This window comes from Strix aluco, chromosome 9, assembly GCF_031877795.1.
Source record: "Strix aluco isolate bStrAlu1 chromosome 9, bStrAlu1.hap1, whole genome shotgun sequence".
Classification (NCBI taxonomy): Eukaryota; Metazoa; Chordata; class Aves; order Strigiformes; family Strigidae; genus Strix; species Strix aluco.
Genome location: NC_133939.1, coordinates 19,740,686 through 19,767,782, shown reverse-complemented (window position 1 = coordinate 19,767,782; position 27,097 = coordinate 19,740,686). Strand labels below are relative to the sequence as shown.

The 27,097-nt window shown below is 67.0% G+C and overlaps 2 protein-coding genes across 7 annotated transcripts; both read right to left on the bottom strand.

Moving 5' to 3' along the window:
* Positions 1–85: 85 nt before the first annotated feature.
* On the bottom strand, positions 86–4,766 carry LOC141926878 (uncharacterized). Its single transcript, XM_074833265.1, has 8 exons — positions 4,657–4,766; positions 4,477–4,537; positions 4,095–4,259; positions 3,851–3,993; positions 2,642–2,744; positions 2,038–2,247; positions 212–1,319; positions 86–111 (listed from the first exon to the last, which is right to left on the bottom strand). Exons 1-8 carry the CDS (start codon positions 4,764–4,766, stop codon positions 86–88), a joined length of 1,926 nt encoding a protein of 641 aa, XP_074689366.1.
* Positions 4,594–26,231, bottom strand: TNK2 (tyrosine kinase non receptor 2). 6 transcript variants are annotated; one of them, XM_074834017.1, is made up of 17 exons: positions 25,769–26,231; positions 23,265–23,413; positions 15,942–16,119; positions 15,719–15,789; positions 14,298–14,510; positions 14,051–14,203; positions 13,582–13,859; positions 13,379–13,505; positions 13,139–13,285; positions 12,705–12,799; positions 9,632–9,826; positions 8,017–8,108; positions 7,453–7,497; positions 5,773–7,082; positions 5,231–5,326; positions 5,014–5,141; positions 4,594–4,901 (listed from the first exon to the last, which is right to left on the bottom strand). In XM_074834017.1, exons 3-17 carry the CDS (start codon positions 16,102–16,104, stop codon positions 4,895–4,897), a joined length of 3,120 nt encoding a protein of 1,039 aa, XP_074690118.1. In that variant the 5' UTR covers positions 16,105–16,119; positions 23,265–23,413; positions 25,769–26,231; the 3' UTR covers positions 4,594–4,894. The 6 variants fall into 6 exon arrangements, with proteins under 6 accessions (XP_074690118.1, XP_074690114.1, XP_074690119.1 ...); XM_074834013.1 differs by lacking the exons at positions 23,265–23,413; positions 25,769–26,231 and adding exons at positions 19,941–20,235; positions 20,365–20,467; XM_074834018.1 differs by lacking the exon at positions 23,265–23,413.
* Positions 26,232–27,097: the final 866 nt, after the last annotated feature.

The window sequence follows — 27,097 nt, the reverse complement described above, 5'->3', positions numbered from 1 at the left end:
GGTGTTGTCCCATGTTGGGGCCCAGCCTGGAGCGGTGGGGCTGGTGCAGGTCCAGGGGTGACACCGGTTCCCGGGGGTGCTAAGCCTACCATGGGACCTGGCTGGCTGCGGCTGGGAGATGCATCAAGCACAGCTGGTGTGGCTCCAGTGTCCTGCAGCATTGTGGTGACATTGCCACTGGCCAGTGATGCTGTTCCCGTCCCTGCTTCACTAATTGGAGTGCTGCTAATGAGGGAGGATGGAGGAGCAGCTGGCCCAGTCCCAATGCTGTACACACCCAGGGAAGATGTAGCAGCGTCTTGAGGGGCCTTGTCTGGCTTTGATCCACCAGCACCCGTGAGGGACAAGGGTGTGGCCACGCTGGGTCTGGCTGCAGGGGATGGGCCTGCAGTCACCTCTGCTGTGGTGGCCCCAGAGATTGCTGAGGGGGTCTGGGTGAGCAGAGATGCTGTGGAGTGCACAAAGGGCCCCAGAGAGGGACCTCCAGGGCCATCGGGAGCTGTGTGTGGGGACAGCCTCGTGCTGAGCCCCACCGAGGTGGCCTTGGTCTCTGGTGAAGTGGTGCCTGCTGTGGCTCTGGGCTCACTCCTGACAGACACCAGCTCAGTGCCAGTGCTTCCCAGAGCTGGGAATGCCGTGGTGGGGATGCGCTCTGCAGCGGTGACATCCATCACTGTAGTCGGTGTGCCAGGAGCTAATGCGGTGACCTGGGGACGGGTGACAGTGCTGGCTCCAGGCAGCCCATCTCCAGCAGCTCCAGAGGCCACGCTGTGACTGGGGGGAGGCGTCTCTCCTGTGCCCGGCACAGCACCGCTGGGGAGCTGGGGAGAAAGGGCTGGAGGTGTCTGAGTGGGGGACACAGGGGAGTCCTGCGAGGTGTTGTGGCTGGCGTTGGATAAGGCACGTGTCCCTGGCTGCATAGCCTCGCCGATGGCAATGGCGGCAGAAGAAAAGGTGATCTTTGCTGGGGATGCACCTGTGGGGTCTGCAGAGGGTGAGGCCTCCATCCTGGATCCCTCTGTGGCTGCATGGGGGGGACCCCCCAGGAGGCCAGTGACAGAGCAGGCTGAGGCTGCTGCCGGCTTCACAGGGCTGCCTGTGTTCTGAGAGATGCTGACTGCTGCGGCCAGAGGTGAGGTGGCCTCGTCCAGGCCTGGCGTGACCTCCTGGGACAGGAGCATGGCAGTTGTGTGTGGCTCAGCAGAGCTCTTGCTGGTGCTGGGGGGTGACATCCCCATGCTGTGTTCATCCTGGGGGAGCGATGGCACCGTGGTCCACGCTGTCCCTGGTGTCCCCTCTGCAGTGACAGCATCACCGAGCTGCACCAACTCATTGGCATCAATCAATTTGCCGGTGACTGAGAAAGATGCTGTTGTGCCTGATGCTGGTTGAAGAGCCGTGACTTGTGCCACTGATGGGGACAGACCTCTGCCTGATGCTGGGGTGGCACCTCTCAGTGCACTGGCAGCACCCATGGGTGGCTCAGCCACAGTGCCCTCTTGCATGGGAACAGTTGTTCCCAGGACTGGCTCTCCAGAGATGGTGTCCAGAGCCACTCTGGGAACTTCCACAGCCTGCTTGGGAGCAGTGCTGCTGTTTGATGGTTGTTTACTTGTCCCCATTACAGCGGGAACACCTGGAGCTGGGGACGATGTAGCAGTGACTGGCCCAGCACCGCCACCGCCTGTGCCAGGACCCACTGCATGCCCCGTTGGTGCCAGGGACAGAAGCTGCCCATGCTGAGTGGCAGTGGGAGCTGGAGGGACGCTGGTCAGGTGGCTGGTAGAGCCTGGAGAGGAGACCCCAGCCCCTGCCCCTGCCTGGGGGCTGCCTCGTGTTGCCAGACCCTCAGGGAGACCTGCCACACTGGGAGGCCCCCCCTGCTTGCCACTGGTCCTGGCAGGGACCAGCACTCTTGCCGTCACCTGCGGCACCAGGCTGCCTGTGGGGTGAGACAAGGTGGCCCCAGCTGGATCGACCCCGCCGCAGCCCCAGCAGGCAAGAACCTGCCTGCAGCCAGCTGCCTGCTGGTCTTACCTGAGCTGTGGCTGCCCGCGGAGGCGATGGTCCTTCTGGTGGCAGAGGGGTGCTCCGACGGGGTGGCTGCAGTGGCAGGGAACGCCTGGCACATGCCCATGTCTGGAGGCAGCTCGGAGCTGGTGCTGTCGGCCACGGAGGAGACACTGCCCGGCTCTGCTGGGGCCGACGCAATGGCAAGGGGCTGCTCCCCCGTCTCCCCAGCTTCTGCTGGCAGCAGAGCAGGCAGGTGAGGGCAGGATGAGGGAAAAAACAGCGCAGGGTTCCCATCACCCACATCCCTTCTCCCTGCTGTGGAACACCCACATCCCTTGGGGCTGGTCCCCACCCCAGCACCTACAGCTGGACCAACGCCGAGAGCAAGACCGGTACTCTTCCCATGGGTGAGAGCCCCCATCTGACCCATAAACCCCCAACCCCTTCCTCTGCTGCGATCAGGGCACCATGCCGAGGCTGCGGACGGGGTAAACCCTGGCTGGGCATTCAGACTCAAACTTGCAGCATTTGAGCAGCCGGAGAGCTGTTCCCAGCCCGTCACCCATCACCCAGACTGTATTGGCCACCTAGTCAGCCTGGAAGTGGTGCAGGTGACCCCAGCACTTACCTGGCAGCACCCAGAGCCCCCACAGCACCCAGCCCCAGAGCAGCCTCTGGCCGTGGCACCCCATGGTGCTTCCTCAGCAGCACAGACAGGGCTGCAGCTCTCCCTGTCCCAGGGAAGCCACGCAATGGGGTGGCTCCACCAGTGAGCACTCCCCTGGGTGGGGGGGGACGGAGATGCCACGTGCCCTGCCTGGGGCACCAACGCTCTGTGTTCTCACAGCCTGCCACGGAGGTGGCCACATCCCAGTCCTGGGGACCCACTGATGCTGAGGGGCACCCATTTCACCATGGGAAGTTTTAAGGCTCTTCCCAGCGTGACCCCATGTTTGACACCCCAAAGTTGATGTGCCCAAACCCTGGGGAGTACCCAATGGGCTGCAAAGTCACCTGACCCAAAGGCCCTGGGATGGCAATGGGGGATGGGGGTCCCCCGCACTGCTCAGAGGGGTGGGTCAGCTCTGAGCCCTGCACCCCCTACGCACCCCTGTTTGCTGCCGGGTCCCTGTCATGCTTGGCCACACAGCTGATAACCCCTGGCAGGGGTTGGCTTGCTGCCGAGCAGGAAGAAGGAAGGAACAGCCTCCCGCTGCCGCCTCAGGGTCCTGTGTGTCAACCCTGCCCTGGCCCCCCTCCTGGCACTGCCAGCACCACCGCCTGGGGACCTGCGTGCAGGGGTTATCTGTACCATCGCAGCAAACACCTACGCAAGCCCGGCTGGGGGGGTGGTTGTTCCCGCATGGATGGTGGGGCTGGGCCTTGCCCTGAGTTGCAGGTCACCTTCTGCTGGGGACAGAGGCCAGGTGCATGCGGCCACGGAAAGGGAACCAGTGGGGCCACTGAGGCAACCACACATTTGCTTCTTCACAGGGCCTAGCTCAGCTCTAGGATCATTTAAGGAGGGGAAGTAAGTCAGTGAAGGTGTTGTGTCTTCCTCGCTTCACTGGTAGTCATGCCACTTGGCTGCCACACCACGGTAGCTGCACCTTAGATGGGGAAACTGAGGCACGGAGAGTCCAAAGCACCTATGCATGGCTGTGCCCACAGCAGCACCAACAAACCTCCCCATCCCCATGCTCAGGGAGGGCCAGGGGACCAGAGATGAGCAGAGCTGTGGATGCACATGGCACATCGGTGATATAGTCAGGTACCATCTGCCACGGGGCGGGAGCCACAGCCATGCCAAGGCAGCCCTTCCCACCAGGTGACTCACCGTGGGTGGCAGGGTCTCTCCTCTGAAGACACCAGCTCTGGAGCAAAGGGCATCTTGGGGACCAGGTACCACCAATGCCCACAGACCCGGTGGGTTTGGGCACCGAGGTCCTCCCCCACCTGCACAGAGACCCCCTCCTGATGCTGTGGCAAGATGGCACCTCAGAGAACCCACTTGGGTGGGGCGGGTTAGCACTGCCACCTGGCCTGGGACCCCATGGGGGACAGCCCCCCCTCCCCGGCACCTGGCTCCAGCTGCACAGTGGCATCCGGTTGCACAACGCCCCTTGCGTGGGTGCGGGCACGATGCGGGACCCGCCACTCCCTGCCTGGGCATGAGTCAGGCACCAGCCGGGAACCGAGGGCAAGGGGGGGCCCTGATGTGGGGGCTCCCCTTTATGGGGGCATTGCTGTGGGCAAGCAACTGCACCCAGCCTTCAAGCTTTGGTCATGGGGGTGGGACAGCATGCGACTAACTCCAGCAGCCCCCAGTGGGGAGACCTTTGCACCCCAGATCAGCCTGGGAGCCATCACCTGGGGATTTTAGAGGTGCCCGTGTCACACAGCTCCCCAGGGATCCCCAGCGCCTGCTGGGCCCCACAGCACACTTGCATCCCCTCCCTCTACTGTCCCACAGTCCCAGTTGCCTGCAGGGGGGAACTGGCACCCGTGGAGACATGGCCTGTCCCTATGCATTGGCAGGGATGAACCTGGGAGACGGTCACAGGCACCCTCCTCCTCCTCTCCATAGAATATTTTTTATATATATATAATATATATATATATTAAAATTACACTTCTCTTTACAAAAACAATTCAACAAGGGGCCAGGGGATGGAGCCCATTGCCGAAGCCAGGGCGCAGCCACCCTGGCAAGTCTGGGGTACTGGGCAGGCTCCCTTTTGGGGTGTCCCCATCCCCCAAGCGGGGGCTCAGTCCAGAGTCCAGCAGCAGGTCACATGGTGGGTGTGGGTGGGCACCGGGGGGGCAGCCCTGTGGCGAGATGCCTGCTCCGGCTCCAACGCAGCTCACCCCGTCCCCGCTGTCACCGCCTGTAAGAAGAGGAGAGCACTTGAGCTCAGGAGGGGTGACAATGCCAGCTGGCCGAGACCAGCATGGCATGGAGACACCCCACCCCCCACACAAAAAAATCCATGCCCCTACTTCTGGCGGGCGGTGCTGCAGGGATCGAGGAGGTGGGAGCTGGCCTGGGCCAGGTTCCAGTCGAACATCTCCAGCACCCGGTGGCACTCGACACGGGACTTCAGCCCCAGGCAGAAGAGCTGCTCCACCTGCGAGGGGACACGGCACAGTGAGGGGGGTGACAGGGGTGCCACCGCTCTCACAGGAGGTGGGGTGGGGGGGTGGGGGCATGCGGTACCTTCAGGTACTGGATGGCCCGTTGGACGCTCCAACCGTGGTTCTGCAGGGCTGCCTGGCACTCCTCGGTGGTCACGCCGTGCACTGTGTCCTGCACCTGGGGGGAGCTTGTGGTCGGTGCCTGCCACCACCCCTGGGGCAGCAAGAAGCCCATGGCTGGAGCGGGGGGACAGCCCTGGCACCCCAGCTCTGTCCCCGGGGAGCACTGTCAGCCCAGAACTAGGACCACCCTCATGCCTGGGATCTTCAGCCTCTCCTGGGCTCAGGTTATAGACTCCCAGCCACCACGGACCCAGCCCAGAGAGCCCAAGGGGACTGCAGTGACAGCCACCTTCTTCCCCCGCTCCCTGAGACTGTGAGTAGGGCTAACTTGGGTTAAAAGGACCTGTAATCCCCCTTTTGGAGTCCCACAGGACATCTGGGGAACGACCCCTGGGGGTGAATTTAGGGGAACCAAGGCAGGAGGAGGGGATGGCTCTTGCCCAAGCAAGCCCATGGCCACCGTATTCCCTCTTGCTCACAGACGCCCGCGATGCCACTTACCAGCCGGATCTTGTCGGCGGGGCGGCAGCCATCTGGCCCATCATAGACAATCTTCTGGAGGCTGCAGGAGGCTTTCACCAGGCACTTGGGCCCGGAGTTACTATTGTTGGAGGAGAAGTTGGCCTTGCAGTCTGGGGGTGGCTGCTGCACCATAGGACGGACGGTGGCTGTGGTGACCAAGCGGGATGCCGGCAACTCCTCAGGGCTTTTGGCCTCCTTGAAAAACTTCTCGTACTTGTCCAGGTAGGCAGGGCGCTCAGGCAGCAGGTAGTAGTGGGTGCTGCTGACCTTCTGCCCGTCCTTCACAATGGGCAGGATGCAGGGTCCCTTGGAACAGTCCTTACCCTGTGCCTGGATGACTTTGGGGGTGGCATACTTGGGGTCAAGGGCAAAGCTCTGCGTGGTGGGCATGGGCTTCCCTGGCGAGGTGGAAAGGCAGGAGCAGAGGGTGGCACGTTGCTGGGGGGAGCCCACCTGTAGGGCCATGGGGCTGGGCGTCCGGGAAGTGGGCTGCGACAGTGGGTCCCGGGGGGGAATCTGGGGCGGCCGGTCTTCCTCGCCCCCCGAAGCTGGGGAAAGCTCCCCCGACCAGCGCCCAGGCTCATTGCGGCGTAGGGGCCGAGGAGGGATGGGAACACGGGGTGGGATTTGGGGCTTGTCATCGGTGGGGGCAGCTGGTCCCAGGGGGACGTTGAGCCTCTTCATGCACTCCTGCTGCAGCTCCTCGAAGAGCTCGGTGGTCTGCGTCAGGCTGGGCTGCTTGGTCTCCTTGGGGGGCAGGAAGAGGTTGTCCTCCAGCACTGGTCCCCGCTCACCCTCGTCCACAAAGCCGTAGTTGGTCTTGCCCCGCCGGCTCGGGGGGCTGGTGATGGAGCAGACCTCGAAGTCATCCTCGTCCTGTGCCACGTCATCATAGGCAGGTGGTGGGGGCAAGGGGCGGGCGTCCCAGTCCACCACCGGTGTGGGGTGGAGGGGCCGCGGTAGAGCCCGTGTGGGGCTCTGTGGTGGGGTCTTGTCCAGCAACGAGAAGGCCTCCATGGCCAGCTTGGCCAATGATGGGGCTGTCAGCTCCCCCACTGGTGATGGGCTACCTTGAGGCACCTCCTCCCCAAAATCGATGAGGGTGACCTCGCTGCCCACCTCGTTCGGCAGCCGGCCAGGTTGCCGCTCGCCCACCTTGGTGGCCGGTACCCGTGCCGATGGCTTTACCGGTCGCAGACCCTTCCCTGTGCCTGGCTTCTTCAGGCAGAGCTTCCGGAGACCCCCTGGCAGACCCTCCTCCTCCTCACTGACTGGGTCGTAGCAGGGCTCTAGGAGGGGATGGAGAGGGATGGTGAAGGTCCCTGCACCCATCCCTGGGGTGCAAGGCGGGGGCACCTGCATCCTCAAGTCCCCAAATTGCCCCATAGCTTGAGCCACCTTGGCTGAAAGCCACCTTGGGTGCAGCGATGCACACCGGGGCAGGGGTACTGGGGGGGGGCCTGCCCTTCCTCACCCTGCGGCCCCCCAGCACCCTTCCCCAGGCTGGCCACGCTGCTCCACATCTGTGTCCCCACCACAGATGCCATCACCCATAGGTGCACAGCGGTACAGGGCGGGCAGAGAGGGTGAAAGGATCTAAGAGAGAAAACAAGGGGGGCATGAAGGGGGGAGAACAGCACCCAAAGAAGCGGAACTTACTGGTGAGCAGGACGGTAGGCTGAGGCGGGCGCGGAGGTGGCTGCCCTGCAGGAGAAGAGAGAGCCCGAGAAGAGGGGAGGCGCGGGGTGAGCGCACGGAGCAAGCGGCAGCTGGGGCGCTCGTTAGCAGGGTGCATGCTTCGTCGTGTCCCCTGTCACCGGCAGGGTGTGGGGAGGATGCCGGTGGGAAGCCCCCCCAAGGTAAAATTGCAGGTTTAGGGGAGGTGTGGCACGGCGCCTGAGCTCCCTCCCTGTGGCAGTTCCACGGAGATGCCCCGTACTGGGGAGCCCAGCTGCGGGAGGCTGGGACGGGACGAGGGACCCGGACGAAGGGCAGCGGGGCAGAGTCCAGCCGGGCAGAGCCACCGGCCGCCCACGCTTCTGGCAGTGGCACATGGCCAGGTGACAACGTGCCCCGTCATCCCAGCTCCCCCCAGCTCTGTGAAAAGCAAGTGGCAGCAGAGAGACAGAAAGGAGAAGGTCCAGCCCATCACCCTGGCAGCAGGGCACGGGGACGGGGGCTTTGCGCAGCTGACAGACTGGGGGAAGGGGAAAAGCCGCTCACTTTTAGCCCTGCCTGGAAGCTGGGTGGGTCTGGCAGCGCTCGGGTCCACACCTAAAATGTCAGGAGGGTCCATGGGATTTCCCAGGTACAGCCTGTGGGGAGAGAGGAGGAGAGCACCTGGGGGTCAGCGGGGGCCACGTGGGACCCTCGCTCCCACACCATGTCCCTCAGGACACCCCACAACCCCTCCACCATTCCCTGGCAAGTACTATCCCTACAAGCATCACGCCCTGCACCCCGGAGGCTTTCAGTGCTGTGGCACAGAGCGCGCTGCTGTCCTGGTGTCACCCACCGCTCTCCAGCTCCACGTGCACCATGTGCCGAACCCAGGGGACTGCCAACAGGGTACCCTGCCCAGGGTACTTGTGTGGGGCACGGTGCCTGGGACACCCTCCCAGCACCAGGGTGCCGCGGCACGATGCTGCGCCCAGGGCACGGCCCCCCGGTGCGGCATGCCGGTGGGGTGCCGGGAGGCCCGGGCGAGCCGTCGCAAGCCAAGTGCGGTGAGGAAGGGAGCCGGCGGGAGCCGGCACAGCCTGAAGGCCTGGGCGTGTGCCGAGCTCGGTGCGTTCTCGGCGGCCCGGGCGGCACGTACCCAGCGCCCGTGCCCACGCAGCGGGGCGCGGGGAGGCCTGCCGAGGCACGAGCCAGGTCCGCGTGTGCGGCGCCTCGGTTCAGCCCTCCAAGGGCCGCCGGCACAGCCTGTGGCGCGGGACGCCGTGGGGGGGTCAGGCGGGGACTGAGGGCACCGGCAGAGCTGTCTGGGGGCTGGGATGCCGAACGGCGGTGGGGTTCACAAGCCCAGGGGATGCACTGAGTCTGGCGCAGGAGCTGGGTCTACACAGCTGGAGCTTTCCAGGCTTTGAAATCCTATCCTGCACCCCACACACAGCCCTCCCACATTCCCCCCCCCCCAGCCCAGAGCTGGCAGACATCCCCCATGCCCCCTGCTCCAAGCCAAGGTGCCCCTGCCCACCATCCCTCAGTGCCCAGCATGGGTGCTGGGCACAGCCAGTCCCACCTGGCAGGGGGGCATGGGATGCCCTGGGGTGCAGGCTCCCAACCCCCCCTCCCCATCGTAGACCAACCAGGGTCCTTCTCGATGGAGCATGGGGGAAAAAGAGCATTTTAGTGGATTTTTTTTGTGCTTTGCTTTGTAAAAGGATTCATGCTGCTAAAAGTGTGGGGCCAGGCTGCACCCCCACCATGGCTCCCCTCCACGCAGGCACTAAAAGGTACAGGTTGAGCAGCCCTGGGACACCCCAAAAGCATTGGGGTAATGTGGCCACCTCCAGGGTGGTGCTTACTGATGTCCCCCCGCCCCCAGACAGCCACAAGGAACTGCAGGGCTGGGAGAAGGTGCTCCCCCCTGGGACAGCCCCCCACAAGCACAGCAGCCCCCCACATCCCTGACCCCATTAGTAAGAAGAGGCGAGGGAGTTAGTCCAGCCATGGGGATCCTACACCCAGAGCTACTGTCCCCAGTACAGCAGGGGGGGAAGAGATGCTTCAAGGAGGTGGGGGCGGTCAAGCTGCGGCTTGCTGCCATGCCCAGCAGGCAGCAGGAAAGGCAGGGAGCAGGCAGGGGATGCAGAGAAGACAGAAAGTTTCTTACTCATCAATTTTATCGGGAAACCCCCAGCAGTGCTGCGGGTTGGTGTCTCCATGGCCTGTGTGGATGAAGCTGTTTTTAAGCGGCTGGCTGATGTCGTGGGCCGACAGCCCCGCCACCGAGGTCACTGTGTTTCGGGGGAACTGGCCCACTTTTAGGGTCCGTTTATTCTGACCCCGCCACCAGTAATTCTCGGCCCTAAGGAATAAAAAGGACCTCGTTACCGATGAGCGGATGGGAGGGGGACACACACCTGCTCTGGCGACCAGGGAGGAGGCGAGGTGACTCGCCCAAGGCCATGCAGGCAAGCAGTGGCACAGCTGGGAGGGGATCCCAGGCACCCAGGATCCCAACCCTGTGCCAGCAGCGTGCTCTGCCTCCCACCCTGCATGGCCCCTGCACCAGGAGGTGCCGGGGATGTGGGCGGCAGGGAACAAAGCTCCCCATTTGCACCCAAAAAGACGCACCCCTTCCTCCTCCCCACAGCTGCCCCAAATTATGCAGGAGCCTTGGGGTGATGCCTCCACCGAGCTGCTCAGGTCCTCCTGTGCCTCACGCAGTTGGGGATGGCACAAGGGATGGCATACAGTATCTGCTGATGAACCTACAAATATCCCAGTCCCGCAGGAGAAACTGAGGGGGCCACGGTGGAGGACAGAGGGCTGGGGGGGTCTCCCTCGTTCCGTTCCTATGTTAGAGGCGAGCCCCGTGCAGGCTGGTGTGGGCAGGGGCAGATGGGCAGGCAGGCTGGGGGACTCAAGCTGTAAAACCTCCCATTGCCATGTTGTGTAGGGTGGCCAGTGTGCCGGTCTCCGGGAGAGCCCAGCATGCCCCAGGAGCCAGCCAGAAGCCACCTGCCTGCCCCAAGACACAGCCACCTCCAGGGTGGGACAGGAGAGTCACCCAGCTCAGGGGGACAGGGGTGGGGTGGATAGGGACAGGTAGGATGCAGGGAAGGGCACCCCAAACGGTGCCTCCCACCCAGTCTGTGCCAAATGAATGGGGAGGGAGGGGGTTTGCGACCCTAACTCCCCACCGACCCCCCACTACTCCCACCACGTCCCCCTCCTTCCTGCCGGGGTCCCCCGCTCCCCGCGGGCCAGGCACGCACCGGGCAAGGGGTGGTGGGTGGTGCCAGCCCGGCGAGGCTGGCACCGGCCCCACGGTTTCCTGGAGTCACCTGTGAGTCACCCCCGGCCACCAGCTCAGCCCTTTTCCTGTTTACCTTCCCCGCTCGCCGCCAGCCAGCCGCCTTACTCAGCACCGGGACCCCTTGGCAGAGCCCAGCCGGCACCCACCACCCTCCCTCACCCGAGGCGGGCCGGGGGTGGCGGGGAAACGGCTCCCGTCCCCGGGAGGTCCCCTCCCTGCGCCCCGACACCCATCGCATCCCGCCAGAGGGATGCTGCGGCCGGGCCGGCCCCTCTGCTTCCCCCTTTCTCCCAGGCTCGTTCCACCGGATCCGGGTCCGGACCCCCGGCACAAACCCGCTCGGCTCTGCCCTGGATTCCCCCCCAAAGTCCCGGCTGGCTCCCCGGGGGGCTTTCAGGTAGGTCCCTGCCCCTGCCCACACACACGTACGCACGCCCGGCGCCCGCCGAAGGACAGGCAGGGGCTTGAAAAGGGGTGGGGGGTGTTTACGGTGCCCCGGGCGGCCTCGGCGGGGCCGGATACGGCCCCCGGGAGGAGCCCCCCCCCGCCAGCCCTCCCCTCCCTCCCCGGGTACCCCCGCCCCGCCGGCAGCGCGGTGGGGGGCAGCCGCCCCAGGGGGAAACTGAGGCACGGGGAGGGGGCTGGCTCCCCCTCCGGGCCCTTCAGGACCACCGGCAGCCGCTGGGGCTCCTGCCTCCCCCCGCCTGCAGAGCCCACCCCACCTGCCCAGAGCCAGCACCCCCAAAACGTGCCCACCGGGGGCCGCCGAGGACCGGCGTTTCCCCGGGGAAACTGAGGCAGGGGAGGCTGCGCCCCGGCTCCACCGCTCGCCCGGCCCTCCCCGACCCACCGGCACCCCCCAGCGCGGCCACATCCCCCCCGTGTGTCCCCCCCAACCCCGTGGTTTACCTGGGGCCAGCGGCGGGGCGGGGGGCACGCGAGCGGGACCCCCAACACGGCCGTGATGCGGCGGCGGGGACGATGCAGGCGCACTGGCGCGGCCGCGCCGCCCTCCGCCGCTCCCTCCTTCCCTCCCTCCCTCCGCCGACGCCGCTTCCCTTCCCTTCCCCTCCCCTCCCTTCCCCTCCCCTCCCTGCAATTAAACCGCCAGACCCTGGGCAAGAGTCATCCCTGGCGGCGGCGGCCGGGGAGAAAGCCGGTCCCTGCAGACACACAAATCCGGCCTGATTCACCTCCGGGCCGTGACTAACCGCGGGGAGCCGGCCGGGGGAGGGGGAGAGGGAAGGGGGGGGAAGGCCAGAGCCTTTCCTCTTCACCCCCCCGGGGCTGGGGGGGGTACAGCCTCCTGTGTTCCAGCGGGACAAAGGGACACTGAGCTCCTCTGGGGGGTCCCCGCTGTCCGGGAGCCAGAGAGGGACGTGCGTGCCCTGGGATGGGGATATGGGGACCAAAGGTCCCCCCCAGTCTGCAGGTCCCCCGGGGTGGCAGAGGGGGGTGGTTGTGCTGCGGGGTGGCCATCAGGGACAAAGAGCAAAGCCCATGGTGCAGGGGTGACAGGTCATGCCACCGTGGTACTGAGCCCCAGTGCCTCTCCCGGCCTGGTGACAGCGGCCTGTCCCCAGGTGCTGGTGGCACATCCCCACCACTATCAGCGGGGAGCGGCCCAGGGGTGCGTGGATTCCCCGGGCAATGCCGGGGCAAACCCCCAAGCACAGTGGGGTGAGTTGGGGGGGGTGGACGACACAGGCAGGGCTGCCCACAGGCACGGCTATGCACCCCCCAGCACTGGGGCGGCCCCCCAGCACTGTGCTGCCTGGGGGATTGCACCCCCTCCCCATCCCTGCTCCCCACAGCTCTGCCAGTGCCCACAGTCTCCCTGTTCCTGGGGTCCCCTGTCCCCACACAGGCTGGCAGCCAGTCTGTGCCCCCCCATGCAATACCTGCCCCCCCTCCCGTGCAGTACCTGCCCTCGATGACCGTGATGATGTCGTTCATCTGGATGTGCAGCTTGTCGGGCTCCTCGAAGTCCTGCAGCGCCCTCATGTCAGTGGGCTGGGCCTGGGGGCAAAAGGGCATGAGGACAGGGGATGCAGTCCCCCATGTCCCTCCCTGCTCTGTTTCAAGGCCAGGCCCAGCCCCATGCAGGACAGGGGAGCCCCAAAAATGAGCAAGAGACAGAATCACACCACTCTCAGCCCCTCCTCAGCTGTGACATCCCTGGGGTGGGCGAGGGCAAGGTGGCACCCAGGGTCCTCCCACTGTGACCATGTAGGGCTGCCTGGCCTGGGCCCCCCAGTGTCACCTCCCTCCTCGGTGATAGCCTTAACTCTGCCCACGGTCGGGCAGAGCCCCTGGGAGGGGGTGCCGGGACCCCTGTCCCCCTCCCTGCTCACCCACCTCCACCAAGAAGTCCCGCAGGGCCACAAAGGTGGGTCGGTCCTCAGGCTTGTGTGCCCAGCACTGCAGCATGACGTTGTAGACGTCCTGGGGACAGTCCTCAGGCCGTGGCAGCCGCTCACCCTCCTTGTCTATCTTATGCAGGATCTGTGGGGCAGGGGGGTGCCATCAGGGGGTCCCAGGACCCCCCCAGCACTGCTGGGGTGAGGGGGGGGAGGCAGGCCCTGGCTGAGCACCCACCTGGCTGCCGTTGAGGCCGATCCAAGGCTCCTGTCCGTAGGTGAACATCTCCCAGAGGGTCACCCCAAACATCCAGGTGTCACTGGCGTGGGAGAAGGTGCGCGTCTTCAAGCTCTCGGGAGCACACCTGCACGGGGAAGGATGTCAGCATCAGGAGGTCGTGGGTGCTGCACTCCCAGACCCGCCCCCTCCCCAGGGCTCACCAGGCGAAGGGCACCTTGCGATGCTCCTGCATCACATAGTGGTCGTCATTTTTGGGCAGGGCCCGCATCAGCCCGAAGTCCCCGATCTTGACCAGCTCGTTGGAGGCCAGCAGGATGTTGCGGGCAGCCAGGTCACGGTGGATGAAACGCTTGGACTCCAGATAGGCCATACCCTTGGCCACCTGAATGGCGTACTGGCAGAGGGTGGAGATGAGGAAATGGCCCTGGTTCTTCCGCAGGCGGTCCAGGAGGGAGCCCAGCGGGGCCAGCTCTGTCACCTGGGCCACAGGGAGGGGACAGCAGGTTGGTCAGGCCAGGGGCACCCTGGTTGGGCTGGTTTCCAGCCTTCTTGTGCCCCACTGGGGATGCCAGCAGAGGATTCGAGGTACAGACCCAGCCTGGCTTTGACCCTCCATGGGGTGGCATCGGGGTCAGCCCCATGTCATTCCCCCCCCCCAGCCCCACTCACCATCTTCATAGGGTGGGAGAGCACCACGCCGTAGAGGCGGATGAGGTTCCTGTGGTCCAGGGAGTGCATGGCGTTCACCTCCCGGATGAAGTCATCTAGTGCCTCCGGCTGGCTCAGCACGTCTGTCTTGAGGCACTTCACCGCCACATTCAACTACAGCCAAAGCGGGGATGAGCCCTGAAATGTCCTCCCCCCCAAGTGGTCCCACTGTCCGGCTCCCCTCCCCCTTCCACTCACAGCCCCTCACCGTCTTGCCAGCGGGTGTGCACCACTCGCCGCGACGCACGACACCAAAGGAGCCGTCGCCCAGCTTCTCAAAGAGTGAGAGGTCCCGCTCCCGCACGAGGCAGGTGAGGGAGTGCTGGCCCCCGGCTTCAGGGGGCGGTGGCGTGGGGGGCTTGCGGAAGGTGCTCTGGGGCTGGGGTGGCAGCTCCGACTCAGGGCGCTTCCCGCTGAACACCTGTGGGACATGGAGGCAGGTGAGAAGCAGGCACAGAGATGCTCCCAAGCCCTTGGGTCTGCGAGTGAGCCATGCCAGGACGACCCCCTGTCTGGGCTGTACACTCTGGAACCTAAGGATGACTCCTAACTGGTGATCGGTCAGGGCAGGCTTGCTGCGGGAGCAGGTTCTGCTCCTCCAGCTGCCTGCACACCAAGCTGCGATTTGCGTGGAGGGAAGGGGTTGTGCTTCTCACAGCAGCCCCTGAGCAGCTCCAGCAAACCAGGCCGGTAGCCAGAGGGCCCTGGGTGCTCCTTGGCCAGGCTGTGGCCACACGATGTGCCTGGGCACGAATCCAAGAGAAACCTCCAGCTTGGGCTGAGTGTGGCGACAATATGCATTGCTGCCACTGCAAGCCCGGAGGGGGCATGGACAGGCTCATCCTTCCTCTCCCCCAGCTGGGACTGATGATGTGCCCCACAGCAGGGGGTCCATCCCAGCCTTAGCAGCTAAGACTCCGTGTGGGGTGCATGGGGGGGGGCCTGGCATGTGGCTGGGGTGGGAGGTGGCATTTCTGTGCCCAGTGAGAGGCTGAGTAGCCTTCTATTAAAAGCCTATCCCATCCCTGTCCCGGCCCAGATGAGTCACACAGGGGAGAGGCCATGACCCAGCACCCAACTGGCAAGCACCCTGCTCTTTTGGGGGTGCAAGGTGCTGGGGGGTCCCAGGTTGGCAGCAGTACCAGCTTTGGATGGGAGGGCATCAGGGGCATACATGAGCATCCTAAAGTCCCCTGCCCCAGTCTACCCCCAGCCTGCAGGCACAAAGCTGTGCCCCTCGCTGTGGGGCGGGCAGCCGGACGGGCAGCACTGCTGCCCACAGAGCTGGCTGGGGCGAGATGCACAGGCTCTGTGGCTCATTAACTGCAAAGGAGCTTCCTGGCAAAGAGGCAAATAACGCGAGGGGAATGAGTTTCCCAAGTGCTGGGGTGGCAGGGCCATCCTTTGCTGGGAAGTGACCTGGGAGCCCACGCAGGACCGGGATGCATGCTGACAGGGTCACGCCACAGGCAGGGCATGTGTGGCTGGGGCTTCTGCCCATCTCCCTGCCAGCCCCCAGGGACCAGTGGTGTGGGGAGAGCCACACATCAGGGAAGAGCACAGGGAGAGGTCCAGCTCCTCCTCCCTGCCTCAGTTTCCCTGCCACACCTGCCCCTCTCCCATCCCTACCTTGCTCATCCAGGATTTCCGCTTGCACATGGCTTTCCTCCGCTTCACCGCCTCCCACAGCCGCCGCTGGCCTGCAGGACAGAGGGACACAGTGACTGTCACTGACCAGCGCAGCATGGGGGTGTCCCCCACCCCCAAGGACCGCATGCTCCTCTGGGGTCCCCAAAAGATGCTGTGCAGCCAGCTGGGGGCATGGGGGGAGGTTTAGGGGGGACATACGCACCGGGGCGTCCCATGCCAATCTTCTCCAGATCCTCATTTTTGACGTACTCAAAGTGGGAGAGGCGGGTGACGTTGAGCTCGTCCCGGATGCGCAGGAAGTACTGCTGCAGCTGCAGCTCAGTGAGCAGCTCCAGCAGCCAGTCCGTGCCCTCCTCCGCCTGCATGCTACAGCTCAGCCTCTGCTGGGACACGGTGCCGGGTTAGCAGGGACCCTCCCCGGGTCCCCTCTGCCCCATCCCCGCTGGGGGAGTCACCCGGAGGGCCTGAGAGCCAAGGCTGGGGTTGCTGTCTGGGTAGGGCATGAAGAATGCTAGTGGGACTCATCTCCTGAGCCTGTCCCCAGCTCCCCAAGGGGGCCAGGAGAGGCACCTCATCAGCAGGACCCCCGGCAACAGGCAGAGACCCCCACTCTGCCCTGTGGTGCCCACAGAAACATCAGCCCACCCCTCTGCTCCAGCACAGGCTGTCCCCAGGCAGCGGTGCCAGGGACACAGGACGGGGTAGAGCCTCAGGGCGTGGGACGGATGTGCCTGACAGCGACCCCCAGCCGAGGGGCACCCCACAGCCCAGCACTGCACCTCTGCAGGGGACACCCCACACCGGGGACCGTGCCTGCCAGGCTCCCTTTGCTTGGCTGAAGGGGCTGAGCGGGAGGGGACAGATGTCCCCAGCAGGGATGGCCACCTTGGCACTGCCTCTCGGCCCCCTGGCATCCCCGCAGGGCCGCAGCACAGACCCATGGCGGGTGTCCCTTGCCACGGGTGGTGGCCCCTCGCCAGGTAGCCACAGGGAGGGAGCAGACAAGGATATCAGGGCCTTTGCGGGTTCCTGGTGTCCCAGGGCTGAGGCACAGGGCACCCCAACACTGCTGGCATCACCCCCCTAGCCGTGCCAGGGCATGGGGAGGGAGGGGATGGGGCAAGGTGTCACGCACAATTCCCCATGCCCCCCCTAAACATGTCCCCCACCACTCCCCATCCCAACCTGCTGTCCCAGCTCTCCCCCCCGCTTTCATTGCCACCTTTCCGGGAAGGAACATGGATCTGCCTCCTGCTGCCGAGAGCTGGAGGGGAGGTGGGATCCCCCATCCTGGCCCCACAGCGAGGCACCCCCTCCATCCTCTCCTACCCCCCAGAAGACAACATGGCCCCAGCGTCTTTGCCCCCCGCGCTCAGGTCCCTCAGCCGCGTCACCGCAATTACAGCCCTCAGCACCGGGCTAAAAATACAGCGGGTGCGGCAAGCAGCTGGGCACGGGGGCGCATGGGGGCACGCGGGGGCATGCGGGGCGAAAGCAGCCGCCAGCCTTCGGCGCATGGCTGGCCAGGGACGGCCAGTCCCCCGCCCGCACGCAACAGGGACAGGGACAGGGGATGGCTGGCGTAGGGTCTGCCCGAGCGGGGGGTCAGCACTTACTCGGTAGAGGCGGAAGCGGGCGAGGAAGGGGAAGGATCGGCGCAAAGCCTGGAAGCGTCGCATCCTGCCTGGCTGCCCGCCGCCGGCCCCTGGCACCGCTGATGTCCCTTCCCTGGCGCCGGTGTCCCACGGCAGAGCCCGCTCAGCACAGCCAGGGCATCCGCAGCCCCGTCAGCTTGGCTACGGAGATGCCCTTTGGGCTCGGTCACCCCATATATCCCCCGTCGGAGCGGGCAGGGGGACTTGGGGCGTCCATCGGCCGCGCAGGCTGTGGCTCTCCCCCTCCTTCCGTCCGGCTCTCGATCCTCGCGGCCGGCCCTCCCCTTCCCCAACGCAACGGGGCCGGGGCGGGGGGGGCAGTGGCAGACAGGCAGGGCTGGGGGTCACTCTCCTGGCTGGAGCCGCTTCCTGGGGACCCCTGGCCGGCCGCGGGGTTCGGTCCCGGCTGGCTGCCTGCGCAGCGCTCCCCGGGAGGGGTTATTTTCGGCCGGTGCTGGGACGCGCGCCCAGGGGGCTGGGCTCCCATCAATGTGCCGCTTTCTCCCTTGTTCAGCGGGCACCGGCAGCTGGGAGCCCGGACCCCCGCTCTCATTTCCATGGAAACTCGCCCTGGCCTTGGGAAATGCTCCTGGGCCTCAGTTTCCCCCCCAGGAAGCGGGGAGAGAGGGAGGGAGAGGAGACATCCGGCTCTCCGCTCCCCAACCGAGGCCACAGGCACAACGCCAGAGCGATGGGCGCTGCGGGGGGAGCTTCTGGCTTGGCAAATGTACCCGCTGCCCAGCTGCCAGCCCCTGTGGTGCTCTGCCGTGGGGTGCCACCAGCACCCCGGGGCTCGCTCCCCTTCCCTGGTGGGGCTGGCACCCAACCCCAGCACTGTTGTCCACTTGCGGGCTCCCCAGGGAGAACAGCTGGCCACGCCGGCAGCCGCGGCGTGAGAGAGGAAAGACCCGTGGCAATCTCCTGCTGCGGCCCCCCGCCTGCCTGGCCCCCCCAGACCACGGCCATCACTGTGCCAGGGGGCAGCTGGGAGGGGGTTAAGCACATCCCCAGGCACAGAGGAGCCTCCGCTGCGGCTTCCACCGCCGGGATCCCGGCTGGCACCCGGCGGCACAGGCACCCGGCACAACAAGCCCATTGACTGGGGACACCCGGGCACGGTGCCCTCGGCACCAACCCCTGCCACGCGCCAGCTCCCCCCTCCCTGGCCCAGGGGACACTGGGGACACGGGGGGTTCCCTGCCCTGCAACGGTGCATCACCCTCATCAGCCGGTACCGGCACCCACTGGAACTGGCACCCACTGGGGCTGGTGCGCTGCCTCCTGCAGCCCAGCCCACCTCCTGCACCCCCAAACCCCGCAAGAGGCTGCCCAGTTCAGTGCCTGCACTGGGAATACTGGTCTCTAAAAGAGAGCAGAGGGACCCAGCCTTGCCCACTGTGCTGGGGGAGGCTCCGTGCCTCAGTTTCCCTCTCCACAATAGACCCACGGGCGCAGGGGGTAACACCGCAACCTTGGCTCTGAGATGGGCAAGCAGGGTCCTGCCAACGAACCTCCATCCTGCGGGGGGGGTCACAGACACCCATCCAGCCCCCACAACCTGGCAGATGGCAAAGACCCCCAGCACGGGTGCCGCTCAGCCCCCTGTGCCCTGTGCACACGCCATGCCGTGCACACCCACCCCTGCAGCCCGGGGGATACACCCTACGTGCACCCAGGCTCACGTTCACCCCGGGACCACACAGGCACAACCCCCGGCACCCCATGTACCTCCCGCCACCTGCACAACCGCAGCGGCCCCCCCACGCACGCGTCGCCTCCGTGCACCCCCCCGCCAGCTACCGCCCTGCCCGGCCACACGTGCGCAAACACACTGGCGCCGCACAGCCGGCGGCAGCACACCGGCCCGCTCCCCCGCCTCCGCCTGACGCACACCTGGAGCCGCATGCACCCCTGCGCGCCCACGGGTGCCCGACCCCGGTGTGGCACGCTCCTCGCCTCCACACTTGCCACGCACACCCGCCTGAGCTGGCACACGGGTGGCCAAACCACCCTCCCCCCAGCAATTACTCCTATCCACAACGACACCCCAACACCTGCCCTACACCCTGAGGCTGCTGCACCTTCCACATGCACCTATGCACTCCCTACCCCCCCAACACCACCACACACAGCCCAACACCCTCCAGTGACATCCCCACAGGGGGATGGCAGCCTGCGTGGCCACCAGCTGGACATAGCGCTGCAGCCAGGGGACGACATTCTGCGCTGGGCACCATGTCCCCGTGCCGAGCTGTGCCGCTGCACGCCGTTCCCCGGTGCCTCAGTTTCCCCGGCAAGAAGCAGCCAGCAGCCGCACGGCCGTGGGTCGGGATGGGAGCGCAGCTGGGCATGGGGGTGCCATTGCCACGCCGGATGCCAGGGGGTACTGTCAGTGCCGGGGAGGGGACATGCCATGCAGGGACCCCTCTGTGCCCCATGCCAGCTGCCGACCCGCACCCCACAGCAGGACCCTGCCCCTCTTGGGGACACCCAGTCTAGCCGGGTGCCCCCCGCCGCTCCCCCCCGCTGGCTCCCCCCGCACTGACCCGCCGGCACGGCATGCCCAGGGTGATGTCCTGCCGGGGGGATGGCATGGGGTGCCCGCTGCGCAGCCGCAGGGCCCGCTGCCCAGTGCTGTCCGAGAAGCTGTGGGGCAGGGGGCCCAGCATCTCCTCCTCCTCCTCGGCGCTGCTCAGGCGCTGGTAGTCACATCTCTCGCCCATGGCCGGGGCGGCGGCGGCTGCGGTGTGGTGACGAGCGAGGGGCTCTGCGGAGACGCCCGCGCCTGCCTGGGGGTGGCGAGGGCTGGAGCCGGGCTCGGGATCACATGGCAGAAAGTTGCTGCAGTTCCGGAAAACAGCGAGAGGGTGAAGGTGACCGCGATGGTGATGGAGAGGTGGGGGTATGGAGGGATGCAGAGGAGACGGGGAAAAGAGAAGGGGGGGCAGCCGCTTGGGTGCCCATCCTCACCCCAATCCCAACCTGGCACCACTGTCTTCCTCCTGGCTCAGCAGCCCAGCTGCCCGGCTGCTGTCCCCGCTCCAGCACCCGAGCGGAGAGGCGGTGGCATCGCTGCTAGCCCCAGCGCCGCGCTCGCAGCCCCCTTCTCCCCCCACCCCGGCACGGTGCAGCCCGCCAGTGGGGATGCGGTGCAGGCAGCCAGGCGGAGGAGGAGGAGGAGGAGGAGGAGGAGGAGGGGGGAGCATCGTCCAGCAGCCGGGGCTCTGTGGCAAGCAGGGTGGGTGAGGAGGTACCGTACCCCCTTCCTGGGCACCTGCGGAGGGGTGGGGGGGCTCTGGGGCTGGCAGCATCCCCAGCATCCCTCCCGCTTCCCTGCGCCGGCAGAGGGGGATGGGATGCATTGGGAAGATGGCTGCTTCACAGCAACCCGGCAGCGTTGGCGCAAGCACGGCGGGGCTGGGAGAGCTGCCAGGCCCCGGCGGGCGCTGCCGGGATGGGGTTCGGGGCGCACACCAGGAGAACTCCTCCCAGGATTAATCCTCTCCCCACACACCCTCGCAGGGAGCTGGGGGTCTCCTAGACCTCTGCCAGGCTCTGCACCAGGCACAGCCCCCAGCAGGGGCAGGTGGCACTGGGAAGCCACCCCCCCAGATGGGGACCCCCCCACCCGCACATCGGGACTGGCCCGTACCTCAACGCTGCCTGGCCGCAGCCCCTCTCTGAGCTCCCTGGGCCAGAGCTACAAGCCTGCAAGTAGGCTGAAACGGGGTGGGGGGCCTGCAGCCCAGCCCCCCCCCCCCCCCCCCCAGCCCCCCAGGACCTGCCTGTCCTTTGGGGCACAGCTCCAGGGACCAATTTGCTCCTCATGCCAACGCCACGGGGCACGATGCCCCCCGTAACCGCCAGAACTGCTCCCACAACCCCCCCCACCCCTCCCCGCAACACCACAGTGTAGCCAGAGAAGTGACACCAGGCTGCCACTGCACCAGAGCAGGGGGTACGAGCCCATCCTGCCTCTCCCCAGAGAAACACCCTCAACCCTGGGGGGCACCCAGCCCGGCTCGGGGGGCTGGAGGGGCAGCCCCTCAGCAGCTCCTCCTGCCATACCACGGAGGTGAGCTCAGCCGTGGAGCCGAGGCGGGCTGAGCCCGCGGCGTGGGAGCAGCAAGCCACCCCCGCGCGCGGCCCGCCGGCGTCACCGCGCTGGCACGCCGCAGGCCGGTGACTGATGCACGTGCTATGCCACCTTCCCTCCGGCCCCGGCCACCCCGAAACCCTCGCCAGCCTGCCCAGCCACAGCGATGCTGTAGGGTCCCCAAGCCAAGAGAGGACAACCCCTGTCCCCACAGCTCCAGGCATGGATTTGGGTCACCCCCACCCTAATTGTCGGGTCCTCCTGACCTGGCCAAACTCAGCTGAAACCCAAACGACAAGGTCCCCTGTGAGGGGATAGATGGCATTGCGCCATGCCACCCCTGACCCACCTGCCTGCAATTCCCACCCTGGGGGGGCTCCCACCACAATGACAGCTGCTGTATGGGAGCGTGCTGTCTCCTGCCCCACAGGGCGGTGACAGTCACACTGACCAGAGTGTCCCTCCCCTGTGGGGACACCAAACTTCCCCAGCCCTCTGGGACACAACACTTGGCCCCACATCCATTCCAGCATCCACATCCCTTGAAGCATCCCTGGGGACCAGCGCCACGGCATCCCCCATGCCCTGGTGCCCACCACCCCGCACAGAGGACCCCGGGAAGTGGCAAGTCCCCAAAACAAGCTCCCAGAGGGGGATGGGATCCCCCACTCACCTCCGGCACATCACCCCGCTCGCTGTCACAGCCTGCCTGCCACCTTCCTGGTGGCCGTGTCACCTGGAAGTGATCTCACCGGCTGTGGCGGCAGCAGGGCGGCCGCGGCGGCACCCCGGGCTGGCTCGCTCAGCCCTGGCAGGGCCCTGGGGGCGGCCCCAAATTGGGGTGACACACTCCCCGGCCCAGCCGCCGTGGCAGAGGCGTGCGGGCACGCACATACCCATGCTTACAAATGCACCCTGCTCCAACCAGAGATGGGGCTGCTGGCTGCACCCTGCCCGACCCTGGGATGTTGCTGCCACCCAGCTCCCCTGGGACCATCCCCAGTCCCTCACTGGATTCCACCACCCCACATCCCCCTTCGTGGGACCCCGTACCGGTGGGTGTTTTGCCTCCCTCGGTGCTGGCACCTGATGCTGCTTGCTCAGCCGGCTCGGGCTAGCAGGATGTCTCAGGGGGCTGGCACAGAGGGCTGGTGACCCCCGCGGTGGGGACGGCCGGGGAGGGCGGGGTGCCAGATTCCCCCTGGCTGTCGTCTCTGGGCTCCCAGAGCCTGGCCCCATGGCCTGATCCTGCCCGCCAGCACGGAGCATCCCCACTCTGAGTCCCTGCCTGCAGCAGTGGCCGCCCGGGGAGGAGAGATGCAGCCAGGTGGGGTGGCCCCCCCATCCCGACAGAGCCCAGCACAACCCCAATCCTCTCCCTAAGCCTCTTTCCTCCACTAAATCCTCTCTGCAGGTCGAGCCAGGGTGGGCTGAGCCCATCTTGTGCCTCCCAGCTCCCTGGTGTGGGCAGGGGACAGGCAGGAATTGCCGACCCCGTAGCTGATCCTCACCTTGGCCCCGAGCTCTCCCACCAGAGCAGGGACACAGTGCGGTGTTTTGGGGGACAAGCAGGCAAAGCAACACCCCTCAGTGCCCCCACCACCCTGCCCACCCTCAGCTCTGTGCCCACAGGCAGTGCCAGGGAGCGGGAGAGGGCAGCGCGCTCGGCATCACCAAGCCTGGGCAACACTGCCCCTGGGGACACTGCCACGGTGGGGACGGTGCCACTCTGCCCCGGTGCACCAGCACCCACCGGCCCCCCTGCTGGTCTCACCTGGGCCGTGGTGGTGGCGGCGCTGCGGGGGTCCCCGGGCAGTGGCAGCCCCAGCGTCGCAGCCAGCCGGGCGGTGTGCAAGGGGCCACAGCGTCAGGGCTCAGCCATGGGGCTGGCAGGGCTGCGGTGACACCAGCCGTGGGGTCCCCCTGGGTCGAAGCAGGAGGGAGAGGTCAGGATGGGCCCAGCATCCCTTGTCCACTCACCCCAGACCCTCCAGACTCCCCAGGGCCTAAGGGGTGGGAACGTCTCCCTGCACCCAGAGCCACCCCCTGCCCTGCCCAGGCAGCTGAAAGAGCCTTTGTGGAGCCCCCCCCCGCCCCCCCTCCCTGGGGCATGGGTGGGCTTTGGCCCTGGTCCTGCCAGGGAAGAGGGGCACCAGCACACAGTCTGAGCCCTGGGTCCAGACCCCTCTGCTCTAGGGGTGCTGCCAGTGATAACCCCATCCCTGTGCCCTTAGGGCAGGCTGCAGCTGGCATGAAATGAGTTTGCCAGGTCTCAGGCCAGATGGGCACAAAGCCACATCCACACCACAGCATCTCCCCTCTATGCTGGGAGCAGGGTAAGTGGGACCCCCGGAGCTGGAGGGGGTGAAGGCTAAACCCCGCCACTTCCCCAGCACCAGAACAGAGCAGTGCCATGGTCAGACCATCCAGCATCTGCTGGTCATTAATACTGACAGCAGCCTAATTAGCCAGGCTGCAGCATGGGGCAGCTCAGCAGAGGGCTGGAGCAAGACTTTCTCCTTAAAGCCTTCTTGTCCCAACTGGGGCTGCATGTGGGGCAGAGCCCCCTCCTGCCCCCCAAAACCCACGAGTGGGTAATGCCCCCCAGGATGTTTTGCCCCAGCCAGCTACCACCCCTCGTGGACACGATTGGAGTCAAAACCCCTGTGCTCCAGGGCCAGGATGGGGCCTCTCAGGGGGAAACTGAGGCACGGAGCAATGTCTGGTCTGCAGGGTGGCTGGGACAGGCCTTGGCTACAAGCCCACAGCGGTTCCTGATCCCAGGAAGGCCCCCCCCATGCCCGGGGAGGCTGAATCATGGCAGAACAGCAAGCTAATAGCTGCCTGAGGAGGAGGGAGGCATCACCAGCCCCCCCCCAGCCATACCCACAACACCCCGCCGGCAAGGCTGGCCCACACCCTGCACTAACGAATACCGGGCTAACGAGGCCCGGGTAGCTCCAGGGGCTCGTAGCAGGTTGCACAGCCTGCACAGCCCCCACCCCGCACCCCCAGGCCTCGGCGCGGCAGGATGGGGGTGCAGAGGCTGCTTCTGCCCCGCTCCCTGCGGGGAGCGGCGGGCTCAGGGCCAGCAGCGGGACCTGCGCTGCAGCCGAGGGTGGGTCCGCAGCACCCAGGGTCTGTCCTGGACCCTCTCCCTAAATCAGGGCCTGGCAGTGCAGATCTGCTCAGAGCCACCCCTCCAGGCAGGTCATGTTTTTAAGAGTTTTACAAAGCCTGGTGCTGAAAAACTTTGTTCAAGGGCTTTGCCCTGAGCTAGCTCAGCAAAGGGCTGAGTAAGGGGGTGAGGCACAACCCTCAGAGCCTGCAGCACCTGACAAAGGGGGACCCACCTTGCAGGGTGGTGACCCAATGCTGGAGCCCAGCGGCACCCCGGGGAACGCTGCGCCAAGGCGGCCCCAGGGAGGTGAGTGCATGGAGAAACGCCAGCGCCGGGCTCTGCCCCGGCCTGCCCTGCCCAGACGGCCCAGCCCCGGCACGGCCTCTGGCAGCTCCACGGGCAGAGCCAGAGCTCCTCCAGCTGCCTGCGGACCACCTCCCCAGCTGCCACTTGCAGAGCGGGCGAGGGGTCCGACCGTGCCGGGAGAAGCCAAGCTGGGTCCTCCCGGCAAGGTGGGATCCTCACTTGGGCTGTCGGCACCACCTCACCAGGTTTAACTTCAATGTTTTATTAAAAAAAGCAAACCCAACAAAGACCAGAAGTACCCAAAGGGTCCTGAGCGTTTAGAGAAAAACCAGCCGGACGCAGTCACAGCGTTGCCCGCCGAGATGACGGGCAGAGGCTCCCCACACCTCACCGCTGCTCCGGATTTCGGGAGCAGCACTGTCACACCCCGAGGCGCCGGGCAGGCCCCGGAGGACAAGGATCCTCTGTTCAGCGCTGGAGCTCCCACGGGCCCGGAGCAGAGGAAGAGCAGAGCAAAGCTGCCTTTTCTCCAGGGAAAAAAAAAAACCCTTCCCCCGCCTTCCGCTGCGGTTTGGGAGGGTTCAAGGGCACCAGGCACCCACTCGCACCAGAGCCCACCGCCTGCTCTGCCGGGGCAGGCAGGAGCAGGGGGGTCGGGCACGCTGCCGGCGGGAGCTCAGCGGCCCCGCAGCACCTGGGCACGACGGCAGCCCCGACGGCCCGCAGTGCCGCGGGGCACGGTGCCAGCAGCGCCCGGCGAGGCGCCGCGGGCAGACACCGACCCGGGCAGTGCCGCAGGGCCAAACCCCGACCCCCCCCCCCGTAGCGAGGGGTCGCGCCTCGCTCCTTACCTCAGCGCTCAGCGCCGCTGCCACCGCATCCTGCGCCGGGTCTGCAGCGTCACCGCAGGGGGAGGCCGGGCCCGGCGGTGCTCGGGGCAGCCCACATGCCGGGCAGGATGCGCCCGCCCGCCTGCCGGGGCGGGGTGCGCCGATCGACGCCGGTTTACCGGGCTGGGGTTCCCCGTGGGGCGGCTGGCACCGGATCCGGCCTCACACCCGGGCGGCCCTCCTGCGGCTCTGGCGGGGGGCCGGGGTCCGCGGGCCGGGGGTGTTGCTGCTGGGGTGCTCCTGCTCCCCCGGGTAGAGCTCGCCCTCCTCCTGCACCCCGCCCCGGGCCTCCCCCTCCTCCTGCCGGCCCCGCCGCACCCACCAGCGGGTGCGGGCCGGGGGGGTCACCTCCCGCCGCCCCCCACCCCGCTCCTGCTGCGCCCGCCGGCTCAGGCCCTGCTCCTGCCCGGCTTTGGGGCCGTGCTCCTGCACCCCCCGCACTGCGCCCCGCGCCCGCCGCGCCCCGGGGCTCCCTTCCCCTTCCCCCGCCGCCGTCGCCTCCTCCGCGCCCCGCGCCCTCCGCCGCGCCCGGGCCGCCCCTCGCTCCCGGGGCCGCCGCGGCTCCGCGCCCGGCTTGGGGCTGCCGATGGCGGTGACCGGCCCGGGCCGCTCTCCCCACTCCTGCAGGCCCGTCCGCTCCCCCAGCGGCACCCAGTGCCACCGGCCCGCCCCCCCCCTGCCGCCGCCCCCCGGCTCCCCGCCGCCGGTCACCAGCTCCTGGCCGCGGGGCAGCGCTCCCAGCCCCGCCTCCTGCACCCCCCGGGAGAAGCCCCCCTCCTCCTGCACCCCCGGGGCCACCCCGCCGCCCTCCGGTACCCCCGGGCTCAGCCCCCCACCCTCCGGCACCCCCGGGGCCCCGCTCGCCCCCTGCCCCCGGATGGTGCACGCGGCCCCGGCCCCGCACGCTGGGGGAGCCCCTCCGGGGCCGCCCCCGCCCCGCGCTGCCGGAGCCCCGCCGCCGCCCCGCCCCCCCCCCTCCTACCCCGCCGCTGCCGCCTCCTGCCGCCGCCGCCGGCGCGAGCTACCGGGGCGGCGCGCGCCCGGCCAGCCCCCGGCTCCGCTCTTAAAGGCGCCGCGTCTCCGCTTTACGTAACGGAGGAGGAGGGGGGGACCCACGGACCGGCGAGGGGGGTGGGGACGGACGGACGGACGGACGGGTGAGGGGTGGGTGGGGCGCGGGGATGGACAGACAGACGGACGCAGACACACCGCGGAACAACGGACCGCTCCGCTGCAGGGACTCGGGGCGGGGTGAGAGGGGGACGACGACACAGGGCAGGGGCTGCCCTG